Source organism: Vidua chalybeata, chromosome 12, assembly GCF_026979565.1.
Source record: "Vidua chalybeata isolate OUT-0048 chromosome 12, bVidCha1 merged haplotype, whole genome shotgun sequence".
Classification (NCBI taxonomy): Eukaryota; Metazoa; Chordata; class Aves; order Passeriformes; family Viduidae; genus Vidua; species Vidua chalybeata.
In genome coordinates, this window is record NC_071541.1 from 12,330,726 (window position 1) to 12,351,702 (window position 20,977).

Here is a 20,977-nt window from a genome sequence, read left to right on the forward strand (position 1 = left end):
AGTTTAAGCCAGCAGTATAACAGCAACAGCAACCAACCCAGCTTCTCCAAGAGAAACTGAAATCACCCAAGGGGGCTTGAAGGAGAAGTCAAGAATTTCAAAATTCGGAATTGTTAAGGCAGCTGGGGAAAATAGTCAAACTGTGGGTGGCTTATGATCAAATTCCTTAATACCTTCAGTCTGAACACACCTAGGTTTCTGCTGCCTTAAGTGCCATATCCCAATTTAGGATATGAGAAGGCAAACACATTACTCTTACGTCCAGGAAGAGCTGCAGACAGGTGCTAGTGCACATCCAAGCCTTGCTGTGAATACTGTCTGTGAGGACCAGGAGGGCTCCGCATTGCTGGCACGCTGCTGGGATGGGATTAGCAGTGAGCAAGGATGCAATATGGAACAATAAGAGCTGCCTTTCACAGTGGCTATTTCAGACCCGGCTGCTCCTGGCCAAGCAGGTCCCCACTCACAGCTGCAGGACTGCAGCACAGATACCAAGCTGAACAGCATACAGGAATGCTGTGCCTATTATCTGAGATCCTTTTGGTGCAGGGGGAAGAAAAGAAGGCATCTGAATGTTCTGCCTTTGTAGAGCAGCAAGTTGCCATGAGTGCTGCTTTGTCCGCAGCCAGCGAGCTCCTCGCCAGCCTGGCGGGGCAGAGCGCCAGCGCCACACTAACCCCAAAACCCCAGCTCACCTCGAGAACTGGCACAGCCGAGCACCCGGCGGCCAGCGGACAGGAGGCATCACAAGGGGCTTCCCCCAACCCTGGAACCCCCGTGCCCCACCTGCAGCTCCGGCCCCATACATGGGCAGCGGCACAGCGGGCTCAGGGCCTGCCATGGCACGACACCGCCCACAGCATCACTGCCAAAACCACCCCACAATGGGCCCTGTGAGCACGGCCCCTGCACCAGCAAAGCACATTCCCCGCTGCTGAGCTCATCCCAACGCCCCTCCGGTGCTGCTACCGGCCCCAGGAGTGGCTGGGACACTGCGGCTCCCACATGCCTGTGCTAGGGACAGACAGTGCAGGCATCCTGCATTGGCACCGAAACAGCAGGTGACATTCAACCCCTTCGATGGCAAAGATCCATGTCTCTAGGGGGGAATGAGTGGAAGCTGAGTGGCAGAGCAGCCAGCCTTCATGCTTCATTATGCACAGGGAGCCCAAGCCAGCATGGGACAATTCTGCTCCTCATGGGCTCGAGTCAGCAGTATCCCATCCTCCAGGACAGCATAGCCGGCACCATGCCAAGACAGACTGCATCAACCTCACAGACAACAAGTGGATTGGGAAAGCCTCCGGACAGCACCTGGCAGCATGGGATGGGGTTGTAGAGAAGGGCTTCAGGACAGCACCCACACAGACACTCAGCCCCAGCAACCCCAGGTTCAGAGGCGGGAAGAGGGAAGTTCCAGGAAGCCATGGGGACAGCACAACACAAGGCGCCCAAGTGCTAATTAATCATCCAGGAATAACTTGAGAAGGAAAGTCCCTGCAGTGGGGAGTGAACATGCTAGAATTGGACTTCTGCTAAATGATGGAGGGAGGGGGAAGAAGGCATCCTCCTGCCTTTGTCACACTCTGCCTAGAAACACTTGGCTCAGCTTTTGAAACCAAGTGACATGACACAAACTACATCTCCCTCCTCCAGTAATGAGACAGGAGAGAAAAGGGAATGATCCTACACCCGGTCTGCGCTCCCCAGGAATCAGTACATTTACTGCCATGGCACAGGAAGGCTTCACCTTCCCATCAGAGCAGACAGCTACACCTGAGTCAGCAATACCACTAGCCAATTCACAGGAAAGGAGTTTCAGTTTAAGCAAGACATTAAAATTTTAGTCAAATGTATAACTGTCTACACCTCACAAGAAACACTTCTCTAGGAGTCTGATCAACTCAAGGTTGTTTCATTCACATGTGCAAACAAAAGAAGCACATCGTCACAACACAACTTGTGCATACACAACTAGAAAGCCAAGCCTCAATCAGAAAGGCTGAACTGAAAAACAACAGAATAGTACAAGTGACACAACAAAGCTACAAACTGTCTCTGAAGCCTAAGAGTGCTGTAACCCTCTCTGTAGGATTAAGGTAATCCTAAATCTCACAGGTTACTTCAGGTCTCATCAAGGTCAAAAACCTGTCTAACTCTTGCAGAGACCTCCCAGGGGCTGGCAGAGGCATTAGGTGACAAGCCATTAGTGCTGTCCTGTATCTCACATTACTGAATGAATGTTACCAATCTTCAGTGCAGGGGACAACAGGAAGGTCCACCCTCAGGCACTGGAGAGAAAAGAACTGGAAGACAGGGCTACAAAAAAAAAAAAAAAAAAAAAAAAAAAAAAAAAAAAAAAAAAAAAAGCCTCAGCAAGACCAAAGAAGCAATATAATAATGCAGAGATTTCCAGGCACCAAAGCGACCTCTGTGCTACTAACAACGTGTTTATTCACACTGGGGGTAGGTCAAGATAGTTATATGAAACAGCATGTAAAATCTTGCCGAGATAAATGAGCCTATTCAGATAGGACTGTCTAACATCTCCTGTGTAACAGACGCCAGGCACAAAAGCTGCAAGGGATGGACTTTGTGAAGCCAAAACCAACACATTTGAAATTATCAGAACTGATTACTGTTTGGGGAAATCCTTGGCCACAACATACACCAAGAGTCAATTTTTCCATTTGAAACCAGAATTGCTACAATGATTGTGATTCACTGCGCGCAGGGCTGTTCAAAGGAAATCCCCATTCATGCAGCCCTGCACAGCTCAACCCATCTCCACTCCACACTGCAGCACCAAAGTACCAAGGATTGGAGTACATTTTGTGGTTTGGGGTAAGTAACACATCAGAAAGTAACCTACCAGTTACTTTAGCTTTGCAAAAGATTTGTGGTTTGTCTCAGTTTTGATCATCTCTGATTCTGAGCACCTAACAGCACTGCTCTATGCAGGCTTGTTTTGAAGCATAGAAGCCCAGGTACTATCCTACAGATGCTCTCCAGCCCTCTGCAGCTCAATGACAGAGTTATTCCAGCTATCACTGTCCAACCATTTCCCTGAGAAGCAACAGGTAAGGTAATTAATTTCAACATACTCTGCTCAGTTTGGCTGGGATAGAGTGAATTTTCTTCACAGTAGCTGGAACAGGGCTGGGTTTTGGATTTGTGCTGAAAACCATGCTGATAACACAAGGATGTTTCTGTTACTGCTGACCAGCGTTTACATAGAATCAAGGCATTTTCTGTCTTTCACCCCACCAGTGAGTTGGCTGGGGATGCACAAGAAATTGTGAGGGGACAGCAGATCCTCAGTGAGTCAAGGCATACCCCATACTGTATGGTGTCATGCTCAGCACAAAACTAGTAACCAGTACAACGTGACAGACAGCTGAACACCTTCCTGCCCATAGGAAGTGGTGAAGCCTTGTTTTGCTTTGCTTATTAAACTGTCTTCATCTCAACACATGAGTTTTCCCACTTTTACTCTTCCAATTCTCTCTCGCATCCCACAGCAGGGAAGTGAGTGAGCAGCTGTGTGGGGCTGAGTCGCTGGCTGGGCTTAAACTATGACACGTGCAATTGTACCTTCAGTGCAGATTGGAACAGGCACTTTGGAATTACCCCCCAAATCTGAATTTCATCAGTTCATTTTGACATTCAGACATAGTACTCACTCAACACAAACACACAGCACCAGAAGTAGCTCAACATCCACGTGCCCCAACACCTGAACTGTCTCACCAGGCCACTGCCCTTCAACACTGCTGTGATGATGTGAAACACCTAAAATGATGCTTTATCCTGTCTTCAAGCTTGAGCCATCACCACAGCATTGCCATGTGAGTGTCGAGGAGGAGGGAGTGACACACAGCCAGGCTGCTTTCTGCAGCTGCACACTGAGCAAGGGTGTGCAGGACACAGTCACTACAAACACATGCATGGCCTGGAAAGCATTGCTACTTTTCCACGACCATTATAAAGGTGTCTTCAAGCTTCTGTGTGTAAGCCAGCTAGATTTAATTCCCCATGAGCTGTCACATACCGACACCTATCCTCCACTTCCACTGGAAACCATGACTAGTTTCTTGACTGTCCAAGAAGGAAAGGGGTTGCTTTCTTCCTGAAATTCCAATTCTTAAGTAAAAAAATATTGTGTGCTGTATGTTGAAGGAAAAATGCTCTCCCCCTTTTCTGGGGAAACAATGAAGCTCAAACACATTTTTGTATGCTTGTGCAACACAGCCATAAACACACTTCCATCTGCACATCACACAAGGCTCCCCCCTGCACCGTGTGGATTTGAGCCCTGTGTGTTTAACACCCCACACACGACAGCGCTGTGTTTATACAGTTTCAGCTACAAGCCGCTAACATAAGGAAAAGACGCTTGGCTTAAGGCCCAGATAATTCATCCAACTGTGGCAGCCACTATCAGACAGACCTCTTTTGAGAGGAGCTTTCATGACTGGAACACGGTGCTGAATCTGTGGAGGCACAGTCTGCACGGGTGGTCCCCAAGCACCTTAAAGAGGACCATCTGGGACTAATGGCACAGCTTGAGCACACATTAGCCCCAGCTGTGCGACATGCAAACCACATACCCGCACCTCACACTCAAACTCGCTCCCTGCACAGCAAAACTTTGCTTCAAATGTGTGGGTTTTGCATGGCCTCGAATAGTCCAAGTCCCCATCTCACCCCAGCTGCCATGGGCTCACCAGCCCCAGAGCTACCCTCCTGCACAATGGGTCCTGTGCCATGCCAGGGTTCTGCTCAGGGCCATCCCATGACTCTCCTAGCAAAAGGCAGAGGCAGGTCTGCTCATCTGACACCATCATTCTAATCCAAATTGGTCAGGAGCTGCTCAGCCATAACAGGCTCTGGCTGCTAACAGAGTTGCCGAACTAGCCACTGCTCAGGGGGATACTACCATTCCCCTCCAGAGGCTGGACTTCAAATCCTCCAACTAAAGGCCTCACACAAGTCTTTCCAAACTTCACAAGCTTGCACATCTCTTCCTGGTCTTCAGGGACAGCACTCCATCACACACACGCTGACCAAGAAGGGTGCAGGCAATTACCCAAATTCTCACCAGCTGCATGATCCCATTTTTAATCTGCAGTCTCACACAGTTCACGTTTGCAAGCCTATTGTATTTCACATTTTTAAACACAGCACTAAAAATGTAGAGCACTGGCTCTAGAGACAATTTCTCTAGAGCTGGAAGGAATAGTTGCAGCAACTTCACAAGCTACACTGCTCTATTTGATCTCCCATACCGCTCCCAGGTACCTACCAGGTTTGATGCAGCATTAGATGACATTGCTTTTTAGCACTTCCTCCATTTCATTGTGAAAAATGTTTACTGGCATACTGTCACCTCCATCCAGCCACAACAAGAGCCCCACAGGTGTTTATCTTACCCCTAGAGGAAGTCTGGGCTGCTTCTCTCAGCTTCTACCATTTGAGCTTAAATACTGCTGCTAACCAGGTACTGCTTCAGAAGTCTGAGTTACTTTTCTTACAGATAGAATAAGAAATATTCTGCAGCTTGTTAAAGCCTATGTTTAAGTAATAAAGCTGGTTAATTTAAATATTTGCACTTCCTCTGCCTTAGGCAGTGCTTTCAAACAATAGCTGCAGCACTATGTGTGAAGCAGCTCATTTTTTTCCCCTTTGCAATTAAAACCTTTCAAAGGGACATAGTTTTATTCAGTTATTTATCTATATCAGAAGAAATATTTCTTTACACAAACACTGAACTCAGAGCTAGGCTACAAAACCACAGCAAAATTTGAAGTGTTGAAGTAGGGCTTTATGCCACTAACTTCAGAGGGCTTCCCTGTTTGAGTCAGAGTCATTCAAGCAGAGCTTTCCACCCAGGAAATCCCAGACATCTCCACTGTTTACAAGGCCTGAACTAGTAGCTCCTCTCTGAAGTCTGCTGCTCATAGTGCTTTCACAGTAAAGCAAACCACCTCCATGAGACAACCCTCACAGAGTAGCTCCAAACTGCCTCTTTCAGGAAAGCAGTAGATTGGGATATACTCCAGTGAGAATCCCAATGGCAATGCAGTTAATTCTATGGGACAAGGTCTTTGCAATACCCTTGTCCAGTGGCAGATGCTTCTATCTCTATAACTGCAGATGTCTGCAAGTCATTAGCATGCTCAGCAATGCTCACTGAGCAGCCACAGATCATCCAGTGTGACAGCATCAAGGGCAGCGCTGAGCCACCCCGCTGTACAGTGGCTGTGAGCTGAATGCAATCAGTGTTTCTTCACTCATGTATTTGGAGAGAACTTGGACCACTAGAAGACTGTCTCATGTTCTTCTAAGTTTTTTGCATCCAAAAAACGTAACTGGCCACCTGGGAGCTGCAGCTGCTTCTGCATGGCTTTGGGGAGCCCCAGGGCACATTGCAGCTTGAGGATCTGCAGGCACTCCTGGGTCACCTGACTTTGTGGCCTCCCACCAAGTAGACAATTCACTTGGTCATTGGCACCCTGACTGATCTAGCAATCCCTGCTCCTGCTCAGCACTCAGGTTAGGCCAGAGAAGTACTGTTAGTACAGGAGCTGGTTTATCAACATGCAGCAACCTCTGCAAGCTGGGGTCTTCTCCAAAGCAGCTGTATTGGGCTGTGCAAGTTACCCTCCCCCCTTTGGCCACCCACATTCAACATCACTGTTCAGTTATCCAGCACATATGCTGCATCCTCTGTTAAGAGCATCGAACTCGCATAAGTCAGCACTAAATAGCACAGGAACACATGATCAAAAAGTACTTAGAGCATTAAGGTGGCACCACTATAGAGGGTCCTCCAGTCCTGGTTTAAAAGCCTCCATGTCTTAGTCCTGACTTCTGATAGTAGCAGTGTCCAGCACTGGTGAGCTCCAGCTGCAGCACCAGAAGTCACTGCCCTTTCAAGTGTCACCACAAATTTTCCTGTCAGTCACCAGCCTAGATTTTCTGCTTCTTCATAGCTGCATTTTTACTACATGTCTGAAAGAGCTACCAAAAGAAATAATCCCCAGAGACGACTAAAGCTGTTTCTATTTGACTTTCAATTAGATCATTGATCTTGCTCTAGTGGTTACATGAGCTATAGGATATTTGCATGCAACCACACTGGTAATCAACAGGCGGAACAAAACTGAAACAACATGATTAACATCCCAAGTCTTCCCACAGATGGTATTTTAAGTCTGCTCAGACACCAGCTTGTCCCCTACAAGGGAATTTGACAACAAGCCATGTCTGAGTAACGGCTCAGTACAACAGCTCAGAGAGCCACTGCAACTACAGTGACATCAGCAAACAGCAGCCCTTCAGGAACATCCAGGTGCTGAAGGAGGCTCAAAGATGCCTAGACTTCAAATTATTTGGGAGACGAACAAGCAGAATTACTTCTAGTTTTGCAGGGAAACCCTACAGAAATTCACTGTCTAGCTGTGATGGTGAGGCAACATGTGATACCTTGCACCATCGAGATGACAGTTAGACACCAGTTTTGTTTAGCAAGCCAGCATTTCCTGTTCTGTAGCAAGGATCAAAAGCAGAGAGATAAATCCAAGATTTGTATCTCACACCATGACAGATACAAGGTGTATTTATTGTACGGTCAGTTCCCAGTGTGGAAGATGCATCAAAGACAAATGCAGGACCCTGCACATATACCCCAGATCAGGCTCTTAGCTCCTGTAGTCTGAGACTAGGAAAACCTACTCCTATAACTCACCTTATAACAAAGGGAGGATCTGTGCAAAGCTAAAGCTCACCTCCAAGATGTACCCATCAGTGTTTTAGCACTGAGACTTAAACTAGTTCCAAGACCTGGCTTGCCAGTATTTGCCTATAGAAAGTCCACTAAAACTGCTTCACCTACTACTGCAAGGTTGTTGTGAAAAAAGGGAGTGCAAAACAGTTAATTACACCAATTAAAGAAAACACAGATAGAGCAAGTTAGTATCTAGCTGAGGGGAACAGTATTTCCTCTTCTGTGTTTGAATAACCTTCAAATGCACATATCATGGGTGTTTGCTCAGCACAGCTCTGTACGCTGTGCCTTCTACTGCAGGGCCCCACAGAAGACACGACACAGCGTATGTAACATAGCTCACCACTTGCTCATTTTGGGCCCACCAACTACAACAGTGCATTTTATATAGGCTCAGAAATGCAGAATACATTGTCTCCTTACAAGAGAGGCCACAAACTAATCAAAACCAGTAGGCAGCCACAAGCACACAGGGTAGCCCGAAATTGCCGTGGGCTGTGATGTGGAGAGGAGAGCAGCCACCAGCTTCCTACTCCCAGGTCAGGCTGGGGCAGCCCCCAGGGCCAGACACGCTCACAGCACCAATGCAAAAGATAGGAGTTGGCATTTCAGAGCAGCATTTAATAGCTCAGCCCAGAGCTCATCACACAAGTTTCAGCACAAAAAGTGGGTGGAAGCACATGAGCCGTGGACTAGCAGTTGCCTCCAGTGCTTTCAGCTGCTGCTCTGCAGCAGAGCAGCCATGCAGAGGGCTGTGGCCAGTGTTGCAAATGCCTGCACCCCACCCAGGCAAGTAGGATGCAGCAAGAGCCACCCCAGCAGCATGGGAAGAGCAGAGGGCAGCTGACAGCCCCTGCTCAGCGCAGCACCCACACCATGCCAGAACCAACCGCAGCAATGTGACAGTGGGATGTGCTGCAACAGCCATTGCCCCATTTGCCCCTCTCAGCAGGCAGGCTGAGTGTCTGCATGGCAGTCTGTGCCCACCTCGCCCTCAGAGGACCCATCATTTGGGAACTGTGCTGCCACACAGCCTGGCCAGCTCATGCCAGAGTAATTCAATGCTCTGACAAATAAATGCGTCATGATTTACAGCATGGCCTGAAGCAAGGGAGAAGGAGCCACAGCCCATGATGTCATTGCAGCCCACAGTCATTTTTGTGCTGTTACTGGGTAACGTTGGCAGGAGCGTTCATGCAACCTACTGCTGCTGTTAGATGAAAACAGCTTGTCCCTTTGCAAGAAAGGCCACAGCCTGGATAGTCAAAGCTCTGCCACTACCAACTCACCAGCCTGATCAGTAAAACTTGCTATATTTCAGTGACCCAGACAAATTAACTTTGAAATATCTGCTGAATTTACACTTTAAAGTAAGAGACTGCCTTCTGTATTTACTGGTTCCTTCCCATTAGTTTAGTTGTCTACCTCTCCAGGTTGTAAGGAACAGCAGAAGACCATCACCTGACTCAGAGGAAGCATCCCACTAGTAACCAGACAGTGCAGCTGCTTGTGTGGCCATTCTTCTCAGACACTTTGGAGAGACATAGCTGTTTTCTTTCAAGGGCAATATCAGCAGGAGGTTCAAAGAACTTCAACCCATCACACCAGGGGAGACAGGATTCAGCTACTCCACCCTCTGCCCACTCCCAGGCAGCCCAGGGCAGTGTCTGCTGCCTTACTCACCACAAGGGAGGATGTGCCAGGCAACCCTTGCTTCCCCAGGAACTTGGGCAAAGCTTCATTTGGCTGCTGTTTGAAGCGCCTAGCTTGTATTCACTGACACAAAAAACCCAGTCTATTCTTGCAGTGGTTGTATCCCAGTTGCCATGTACAAGCACAGTAGGAGCTAGACATAGCATGCATCTCACTATGGACGTTAGACTTCAACTGCATACAGCAGAATAGTGCTTACACAAGGATTTGCAATCCATTAGGTGAACCCAAAGCCCACCACAGCAGATCCAATCCTCACTGTGATGTACCAGATAATATGTAGGCATCTTCAAAATTCAAGGTTAGCTGCAGGAGGGACAAAGAGCCAAGGGAGGCTGACAGACAAGTTAAAGACCACATCAGAGCCCAGAGAACCATCTGGTTAAGATACAGCATACACTTATTGCAAGGCTTTTGAGTACAGAACTGGGATTTATCTCCTAATGATGACCTAGAAGAAAGTCCTCCCTATTAGATTATAGAGCACGAGTTCTTCCTTAGGAGGAACACAAACAAGCAGGAGTGCAACTACACAAACTTTTGTCTTGTGGGGAAAGAAAATCTGCACCAAGTCCCCAGAAGCAGAACCTAGGGGGAAAAACTCACTAGAGTTTTATTGCACAAATCCAAATAAACAGGCAGAGCTTGCTTAGCCCATTGCAGAGAACCTCATATCTCAGTTGACTCAACTCTGAACCCGAGGTGAAGTTCCCAGGAAGAGCAAGGGTAGCTCTACTCACCCCACCTGGTGTGGGGGGTGGGTGCAAGAGGGTCGGGTGAGTATCCACTTTTACCACAGGCACAGACAAGTACAGCAATCGAGAAAAGATACAGAAGCAGCTAGCACAAGTTCCACAGACACAGTATCTTCATGAAACTGCTAATCTTATTCCTCCAAACACCACCTAAACACACGTACTGTTCCCCCACCACTTTTGACCATTAGCAGGCATTCAGCCTGCAACAAGCTAAGCAGTGCCATATAGTGAAAGCTGTACCATACTGCTCAGATCTCCTAATGAGGGTAGGTGGTGCCTTCCCCTAGTCTTTTCTACATATATTTTTGGGTTCAAGTCTTCCCACAGCAGTTAACATTCAGCTACACAGCATTTCCTTCCTTTAGCAGAAATACACTTGGTATATCCAACTCCGTTTTTCTTGCCACATCCAAGATGATTGCAGCTACCCACCTCATCTACTTCCATCCACCATCACTACCATGGTGCACTCCTCCCCAGCAGTGGGTACTCTAGAACAGGACCCACAGTACTATCAGAGGACATAGAAAAAAAAAAGCAAGAAAACCCCACAGGCACCTACAGTTTGTCTACAGAAAGCCTGGCTACATCACCAACAGCCAGAGTCACTCTCAATGCTTTGTAAGCAAGAGCCACTGTGACAGGCTCTTCAGGCATACTGGTACCACACCAGACAGATCCAAACACCAGTTCACTGAGCTCTGTGTCTCTTTTACTATAATGACTTATGACTCAGGTGACATATTCATGAGCTCACTATCATGCTAGGCAATCAAGGAAGACAGAGCCACCTGATGCTGGTGGCAGGGACCTGGTAAGCATCACAATACAGCAGAGGTTTGTTCATTCCAGCATAACCAGCAAAACACTTTCACGCTGGTGTGCTTGCTAAACATGGATTAGTGGTCTAAACTTAGCAGACCCTTGTTCAGGACCCAAACTAGCTGCTCATCAAAGTCTTTTTCTGAGCAGCAAAGAGAGAACAGAATTCTTCTGCAGCCTGGGGGATTCAGAGACCATTGTTTTACTTCCCATTGCTTGAAGCAGACACAGAACAATGCTGGCAACATAGCAGCATGACCACACACAAGGCTAACCACATTCTTAGGTTACAGTTGTAGGCTAGAAAAGAGTTATCCTAACCCATTTAGATTTAAACATCCCCATGTAAATCAATACAGGACATGGCATTAGAATATGGAGCAGTTAAGATTTCAGTCCATCCTGAATAATTGGCATAGCTTTCAGTGCCTTAAATAAAAAAGCTGTTTAGCACATTAGTCTATCTGGCCCTAAGTAATTTTACTGAAGTTTGATCACTTTACAAGTTTCCGCTCATATGTAAAAGAATGCAAGAACAGTCTGTGTAAGCTACCTTAAAGTCTCCTGTAACTTGGAACTCATAGTTCCAAGGCAAAGGCAATTTTTCATTAGACCAGCACTCCAGCTACTGAAACAGAAGGTCCTGAGGAGACCAAGTTCCTTCCAAAACTGAGGCCACCTCCAGCAAAGAGGTTCACTGCACATCAAAAATTATTTTCAAGGGGAAGGAGTAAGTGTCATATTTCCAAGAAGCAGAAATCTGCTTCCAAGACACACTGGATGTTTTCCAGAAAGTAGCACCCAAGGAAGTCACAGATAAGTGGCAGACAAAATGCAAGTGTATTTTGACTACCTCCTTATGATGTGTTAATAGAACATTGAGTGAGACAAAAGAACTTTTAAACATACACAGGCTGAAAACACATTTTCTTTTTTCCGTTTTCAAGGACCTAGCTCTAAGCATTACACAACAACACATTTACTGTTTTACAAGAGACTAGTTTCCCCTCTGGAAATGTACAGTTTGTTTTGTCACTCTTTAATGTATCAGCAGCATAGGGAAGAAAGTTGGTTTTCAACTATTTTCCTAAAATGAGATTTCTGTAAGGTCCTCAGACTCACAGGTCATGATACTTTCACCTTAAGCACACTACAGACCACAGTGTGTGCATCAAGTACTTGATCACTAACCAAAACCCCACCCAATGCACAGGTTAGGTTTGGTCACTACCCCTGTAGCTGGGATATGCCACCACCAAACTCACCATGAGGCAAGTACCAATAGACCATGACTATAACCCTATCCTCTCCTCACCTATCTCCTTCCTGGCATAGCTTAACTCCCTCCATGCACTGCAGCAGGACACAGGATCACCACAGAGACAAATCTGCAAACAAATCACATAACAGTAGCCAAGGCCAGCACTGGATCCACTGCCATGGCACAGACATGCCACTGCCCATCCATTTACTTTCACTGCCACTTCACATCCTGCCATTGTGAGGCAAGCCAGGTCAGCTCACTTACCTGGTGAAAGTGCAACCTGGCAGAGAAACTGCATTTTTCAATTTGCTCAATCTGACTGTAGCAGCCCAAGACTGCAGTTTTACACAACAAGGCAGCTTGGTACCCATCCTCCCTCTACTAGTGACACAAGGCTGCTGGATGAGCATTGCCCATGAGAACACTGCCAACAGGTACCGAGCAGAAGAGTTTTCAACTAGGACCTGCCGGCTGCAAGCTTGGGTGCATCTTGGCAGGTCTCACCCCAAAACCATTTGCCAGGCTTCAGCCACCCAACTCCTCTGTTTCTAGGCTACATGAGTTGATTCCTACTACCAGTTACCAAGGTTTTTAGGGACAAGCTCAATGCCAAATTAGCTTCAATTACCCTCCCTTCTCCGCTAAGCAGTCTGTAGAGTCGATCAGCCCCTTCAGCCAAGAGCAAAGCCCTTGTGCTCTACATTCCTGGCATCCTACTCCCAATGCCTGTCATGCAGCATGCCACTCAGCACCCAGGAATTTGCAATTATCTCAGTCTAGCAGACAAAGAAAAAGGCTAGACTTAATACTTGTTAACACTTGAGCAGCATAGCAGCCACCTCACTTTGAGCAGAAGGCTCCGTGAAGTCACCTGCTCCCACAGCAGCTTTTTCAGAGCATTCATTCCTATCTTTGCTGGATGGCACAAAGATGGTCTTTTTTGCATGATCAAACATGCAGTCAATTTTGCATTGAAGTGAAGACACTTCATGCCCAGAAGAAAAGCTTCATGAAACTAGCAAATGACTTTGAGTAGAGACTAAACGTGAGGTAACAGCAGCAGGAGAGGCTGGGCTTCTAATGTGCATCCAGAAAGGGTTGTGGTCAAACACTGTGTATAGACAGACTTATTTTAAATAGACAAACATTGAATGCCAAAACCTTGCTACTGAAAAGATTTTTAAATGTGGTCGTAGTACAGCAGCAGTAGCTGAGCCATAACACATGGCTTCCAAAATGTTCCTGGAAGTTAAATAATAACTGGAACAGGCACTGCATCCACTTAGCAGAGGTCTGATGGCATTATTAATGCCAGAAATCCAGCAGGCACAGCTGTCAGGTTTCCCCAGTTGATTTGGCTCAGAGTTGGCCCTAAACACCCCAGGCCCTAAAGACCAACCTGGTCATAAAAGTTCTCCACCAAGAGCCTTTACTGTTTTGTTTTTTTTTTTTTTCCACTTCAACTCCAGGATCTGCAATGGCCCTGGTTATGTTCCACAACACAAAAGAGACTAAACAGTAGAAACAAAAAAGAAAGCCTCAAGTTCTTCAGAACCTGCAGGGAAGAATACACCAGGGGCAGGTAGTGATCCCAGTGGATGCTGCATCTGCAGGACAGGTGCCGAGGGCTTCAGCCCTTCAACCCAGCAGAGCACTGCAAGGCTCACTCAGAATGTCTTTTTTGGAAAGGGCATTCAGAATGTTTTTTCAGGACAGGCTCAGTTTATCCAGGACTGTACAGTAGGGCTCCTGTGCTACTCCTTGGCTCCAGCTCAGGTGGCAGAGCACTGATGGAGCTGTACACTCCTTCATGGAGAGGCTGGGATATGGCAAAACCATTAGCAGTCATAGTCATTCCATTCTCTCAAAGCTTCAAGTTTTCTCAGGGTTTGGCTTTTTAATAACCAACACAAAGCAAGTAAGCTGTAAAACAAATAGACATGTCTTAAATGGTTACAGATACCCTGCAGTTCAGCCTAACCGTGTAAAGGAGCTGTGCTGCTGCAGCAGCATTTCTAGAACGGAAGTCACTGAAAGCCAGACCTGCTGGAGTAGCCTTGATCTCCCAAGCCCATCACCCTCGGGAAGTTCCACAGACAAAGAGGAAGGCAGCTGGAGCAACAACATTTTTCTAGGGAAAACAATACAATAGGAGGGGAGTGCTGGCCTGGTGTTGGAGCTAGTCCAGCACCTGCCACAGAAAGGTGAGCTCTGATGTTAGCAAAAGCTCAGCCCAGGAGTCAGCAGCTGCAAATCGAACCCCACTGAGTGCAAAGGGAATCCATCTCTAAGTAAATAATTAGCACCAGCTTCATTCCCAGCTGCAAGTTAGCTGTTCTGCCCAAGGAGGACAATCAGCCACTCGGGACCAACAGTTCTCACTTCTTGTCCAAAGCTGCTTTTCACACTAGGAGAGGGGAATAAGAGGGTACCCGGCTACAGGTTTCCAGAGAGGAACAGGCCTCCCCCAAACTGGATAAATTTCTATTTTCTTATTATTGTAGTTAAAGCATTTGACAAGAAACAGCTTTTACCTTGGCCAAGCATTTTAGACAACTGAGGAGAGCTACACTCTACAAATTCAGCTGTGCAATTCATCGAGGCCACAGTCATCAGAAAGCAGTAGTTATAGTTATCCAGCAAAGAGCTAGAAAAGGCATTCACATTCCTTCCCAGAGATCTCTCAGGCATTCAAATTACTGCTTTACAGACTAAGTTGTGGCCACACCTGAGCTATTCCCCAAACGGTCACCGAATAGATTCCTGAGGGATCATCTGCACATAGCAGCAGCCATCTCTCCAAACCACCAGCTATCAACCAACTGCATGCTCCAGTATGGCATGGACAAGCAAATCTCATGCCAGCCTGGATGGCAGTAGCTCAAAGCACCGATTACCTGGGCTTAGCAGGGATCTTTGAACATTTCCTGCCGTAACCTATCACAGCAGAAAGACTGAGGAGAAAGTACAATCCTGTTCAAAAGCTGCAACTGCACTTAGGCATCAGTGCTAATCTGAACACTGCCATCACCTACTGGGCTGTGGTGAGCAAAGTCTCCCCACTCTCCTGTATTACCTACGGCTGCAGCTATTTCCGCAGAGCCGTGAGAGTCTGGCTCCGGCACCGTGCCGGAGCCCAGGTACGCCCAGCTAGAGCAGCATCGTCCTGCCGCATACTTCTGCCGGGCTGCTAGAGGGGGTCAGTGCCTGCAGGAACTGGCTGCACAGGGAGAGAACACGCTCTGGCACTAGGTTTCTTCAGGAAAGACCTGAAAGCAAAGCTTCACCGATGAAGTAGTGACCATGAGGGACGCTGAGGAGGACAGGAGCTCACTGCCAGCCCCGACAGCCGGGCTGTGGGCAGCCCCACGGCACACAGAGCTCTTTAAAAACAGAAGCAGCAGAAGTCCCTCAGCTTCCGAGCCCGCAGACCCGACTGCTCTGAGCCCCGCCATGGTTCCGCCAGGCAAAGATCCAGCGCAGGAAAAAACACAATTACACGAGAAAACAACAAAACGGCCCGCCGGAGACGCACTCACCGATGGAGACCAGCTTGATGCTCTCCCGCTCCAGGAACTCGAGGGCCACCGAGACGTTCTCCAGCTGCATCTGGCGAAAGGTGGGCCGCTGGTGGTACTTGCGGTACATGCGCTTCTGGCTGAGCACCTCCAGCAGCGCGATCAGCCGCAGCCCGTCGCTCAGGTCATGCTGCAGGTTGCCGATGCGCTTGTTGACGCAGCGCAGGTGCTCGTTACACCAGCGGGTGAAGGTGTTCTGCTGGATCCGCTTCCAAGGCGCGTCCTCCGCCAGGTCCTTCTCGGTGGCGGGCATCTCGCCGTCGGGATCGGCCGCTCTCCGCGCGCCCTGACCCCGCGCCTGCGTGCTCATGGCCAGCCCCGCTCCGCCTCCTCGATCCGTTGCGCTCCGCCCGCGCCCCGCCCGGCCCGGCCCCGCCGCCTGCGGGGAGGGAGGGAGAGAGTGAAGAGCGCCGCGCTCGGTGGAGGCCCTTCTCCTTTTCCTGCTCTCACTGCTGCCGCCTCCCCCGCTATCCAACCCGCCCGCTCTGCGCGGCCCCGCGTCGCCGCCCGGCCTTTATCCACCGGGAGCGGCACGCCCTCCGCCGCATCAACCCCGCGCCCCGCCGCACCGGCCCGCGGGGGCCGGCCTGGGATGGGCTGGGCGCGGCTCGGCTCGGCTCGGCTCAGCTCAGCTCAGCTCAGCTCAGCTCAGCTCGCCTGGCCTGGCAGAGCCCTTGATGGACCGGGGACCACCCTGGGCCGACACTCACCTGGCCGAGGTGCCGGGCGGGGCTGGAGCGCGGCCCCCAAGCACGGGCAGGATCGCAGCTCGCCTCGCGCTAGTGCCCGGTCGGGGTGCAGCCCCCTCTCCCCACAAATAAATAAAACCCGCAGTAGGAACAGGAGCGCAGCCCCCGACCCACCCGCACAGCCCCACTCACGCAGGCGACACAGGTCAGGCCGCCAGCTGTGTGACGGCCGTGGGTGGATGCAGCCACGGGTGGGTGACCTCTCGCCGGGCCTGTAGAGCTGCGCAGGGTGGCCGGCAGAGCCGGGGCTCTGGGCTGGGGGGATTCGGTTCTACACAGCCCGTGCCGGGAGAGGCTGAGGGTGCTCACACGGGGTGCGATGTGGCAACGGGACGGCAACCTCTGTGCCTACACCCACGATTTTATCGGCCATTTGAAAATAATAGAAACCTCTAAAAGCAGTCAATTACGGTTCGACTTCTTGGGGGTTTCTTTGCTTTTCCCCCCACTTTTGTCACGGCTTTCCTGGTGCGCCACTCCCTGCTGACATACAAGACTGACTTGCCGCTGACTCATTTGATGACAGCAGAGTCAATAGAGCTACTCCAGCTGCCTTGCTGCATTCTGAATTTTTGCAGGTCGCCGAGACATCTCATGATACTTACTGGGTCCCTAAAAGCTGCGGTGAGGCGTCCCTGCGTGTCCCTATCCCGAGGGAAGCCTGTGCCCACCCACTCACCCAGCACTTAGGGTCTTGGCTTTGCTCCCAGGAGCTGCTCCACAGATTCAAGCGAAGTGTGTGCGTGTCTACCTATTTACATCAAGGCTGCCACTCTGAAAGGTGCAGGTGTCTGTCAGAGAAAACAAATCCATTAAAATACAGTCAGTAAAGTCTTAATTAAATTACTATGGTCAATCTCAGCTAGAAAATTCAAATACAGATGTTCAAGGGTGTTATTCTAATCTCCCACTAAACCATCATACCATGGTTTCTCTCCAGTGACCTAACAGATCCTTCCCCCAGAATAATTTATATTAGATGCATTTGTTGACAATAAATTAAGAAAGAAGCAAATATGAAGGTGAGGTAATGTGGGAGTTATGTCTAAACTTCCATTGTTCCCTAATCAGCATTGCCTCCTGTTTTAAAACTATCAAAGAAATCAGAGATCAGATTTAGTATACTGAAATGTTGAAGTGTATCTCATGGCACAGCAGCCACTGCCCTTTCCTCAAATTACTGAGCAAAGCAACAGGAAGCTGCTTTTATTATTCAAATAAAATCTGACATTAAGTGAGACCTTTTATTTACAGAGCAAAACCAGTGGTAGGGCATAGAGATGCTGCAGCCCGGGTAGGCTGTGCCTCTGCGAGCAGCTCTCTGCTGTCAGCGCAGGCTTGTCCGGCCCAGGGGAGAGCAGCCTGGAAACATGGAGCTGAGCCTTTTCTCAAGGATTTTCTCCCAGCATCCTATACTTTATCTTTTAATAGATACTAATTGCTTATTGACTTTGGCCTGGGCTGGGACTCCTTAGCAACCATTCCACATCCAGATTAGCTGATTGCTTATAATATTTTAATTTCCGTTCCTTTTCACTACCACACCTAGTAATGCACACTCTTCAATATAATTTTGTGCCTGTGCCATGCTGCAAGTTGAAGCTTCAGCCATTGTTTTTTCTGTAACAAAGGCAGTGAATAGGAATTACACAGGAAAAAGACAGAATTAGTACTAGGACCTCTATTTTTAACTTATGTATTTCACTAAAATTTTCAATAAAAGTAATTTTTTCCATAGACCCAGCAAAGAAAATTTTCATCCCAATGATATACTGTCCAATGACACGCTCTGCACACAGAAGGACAGTGGTTTCTTTGAGTGGTTTTCCACCATTCCATCCATCCATCCATCCATCCATCCATCCATCCATCCATCCATCCATCCATCCCACCAGAAGCACTGAGGCACAAAACCAGATGTGAAAGTTCTCAGCAAAGCTCTGGCACAGACATGCATGCCCAGCTCACCCTGTCAGACTCAGGACAAGGGCAGTGGCACAGTCGAGGCTGTTGCTGTTGGGACTATGCAGGCTTGGTGGGGTGCTGGTGGTCTGGATGCAGCAGCCTGTCTCACAGCTGCCCTTCCCTGCACATCACAGGGCTTTTGATCCAAATTCAGCCTTTTGCATCCTGACTGCTTTCATGATTATTGGGAAACAAAGACTGCTTTATGGGAAAAGAATGAAAAAAGCAAAGTAATTTCTGCTCTGAGGAACAGATCTTGTTTCATTCCTTTCTTCCCAGTCACAGATGATACTCACAGCTACAGTCTGATCAAGATTTCTGGTTCATGGGAAGTGAAGAGGGGCAGCCCCTGCCTGCACAGCACCCCATCGCCTGCACAGGTGACTGAGATCAGGAGAGGTGCCCTGTCTGGGACCTGCCTGGCCAAAAATGTGATATCCAGCTGTGGCAGCAACTGCAGGGCTGGGCATCAATGCTTGGTCTCATCTACCCATGAGAGAGTCCCTCTGTACTGCTCTGTGATTGGATTCTTCTTGGGGTCACATTTGACCTGAAAAACTGTATTTCCTTTGAAATGAAGTTGGAAGACAGTTGGAAGCTGGAAGACAGTTGGAAGACAGTTTAACACAAGTGAACCCGTGTTTCAAGTTTCATCAGGAGACAGAGAAATAAAAACAAGCTAACCCATGAATCTGTACTTGCTGGAATACCATCTTGGTACTGTATATTATTACAAATGAACAAATGTATGCCTTGCAGAAATACCTTATGTGCATATTTATATGGGTAGATATTTGTGTGGATGTATGTATATAGGCAGAAAGGGAGGGAGATTTCAATGCTATGCTCTTGGGTGGATAGCTTTTTTTCTTTTGATTTGTCCTGTATGACAAGGATCTTTCCATTCCATTCTTCCTTTACTTGCTAGATGCAGATACAAGGAAGGAAGAACACTGTCATTGTCTGTTGAAGCCTGGTTTTGCAAAAGCAGAAGGGTGTGGGGAGCTGCAGCATGGGCCTTCACTGACATCAGTGAACAGCACATGATGGGGTGAGTAACGAAATCAGGTCTGTTTCAGGGTAATCAACTTATCACAGTCTCATGTGATGATATGTTCTTGGATTTCTCCAATTCATGGGCCGTACATGAGAGATCCCAGCCATTTGGGACACTGTTCATGCTCTCTGCTTGACACATTGCTCAGCAACAGATTGCTTTGATTGTAAGAGGACAAGAATTGGAATTAATTTCAATTGTTAATCTAACATCTGCACACTTTGCTTAGAGCAGGAATTGGCCATGGCTGAGCATTCAGCCTGAGTCTTTGCAGGTAAGAGGACTTTTCTGTGCTCTGGCAGGTCGTGCTTTAGTTATCACCTCTCTGAGGATCTGTGCAACAGAAATGTCACCTTTTAAAGATTTCAGTGGTGCTGCTAATACACAAGGAGAAATGACATTTTTTTTTTTCCCACACTGCAACTAACCCCACACAACTGACTTTGAAGATGCATCATATCTCAGCAGAAATGTGTGGTGAAAAGCCAGCAGGATGCCTCCATCTTTTCCAAAGGTTTCTGTCAAAGCAGCAGCACACTGAAGCTTTGTACCCTAGGGCTGTCAAAACTTGTGAGTTGTCAGGGCAAAGGCTTGGAAAAAGAATAACTGGGCTATAGCACCCGGGTAGCTTTAGAAATTTATCAGGAGATTTTAAATATTTATAATTTTTTGACACATAATAGCCTTATCCAAACACAGGACAGCATTGTGCATTAAAACAAAACCCATGCATAAAAAATGCCACAAAATAAATTGTAGCACATTCAAACCAGTGTGCAGATGCTAATCCTCACATCCCCACAGGGCAGCTCATCTGCTAAGCCAGCACCCAGCCAGTAATGCTAAAGATGCAGCGGCCGTGGCTCACAGTACTTAAAGGTTTGCCTGTAACTCAAAGGAATTTCATGACTAAGTGACCATAAATGGCATTGCTGCGCAGTTGGCAGCACCGAGCCTGGCTCGGCATCACAGCCGGGTCCTCCCAGCCTCCCGCGTCAAAGGTTTCCAAACACACTGCACATTTTCTTCACCCGTTACCTGTTTACTGGGTTCTGAAAGACAATGGAAGTGTTTCTTCTCAATTGATGAAGTAGTCATTAAACCTCTTCTTTTGTTACCATGATCTCTACAAAGTGAAGCCAAACCGAGCCGTTCAAGTCAAAGCATGAATCAAATGGATTGCATCATATGGATTGCATTTTCCTTATTCAGCAGCTCTATGGAAGGCAAAGAAGCTCTGCATTTTACAGATATTGGCAAGGGCCTTTGATACAACTTGTTC

The 20,977-nt window shown here is 48.0% G+C and overlaps 1 protein-coding gene across 3 annotated transcripts in view; it reads right to left on the minus strand.

The window, feature by feature from the left end:
* Positions 1–17,486, minus strand: part of FLNB (filamin B) — a 72,281-nt gene extending 54,795 nt beyond the window's left edge. For all 3 annotated transcript variants that reach the window (XM_053953493.1, XM_053953495.1, XM_053953492.1), the window contains exon 1: positions 15,886–17,486. In XM_053953493.1, the coding sequence (XP_053809468.1) occupies positions 15,886–16,234 (349 nt within the window). In that variant the 5' untranslated portion in view covers positions 16,235–17,486. The remainder of the gene's footprint in view (positions 1–15,885) is intronic.
* Between the last annotated feature and the right edge of the window lie 3,491 nt (positions 17,487–20,977).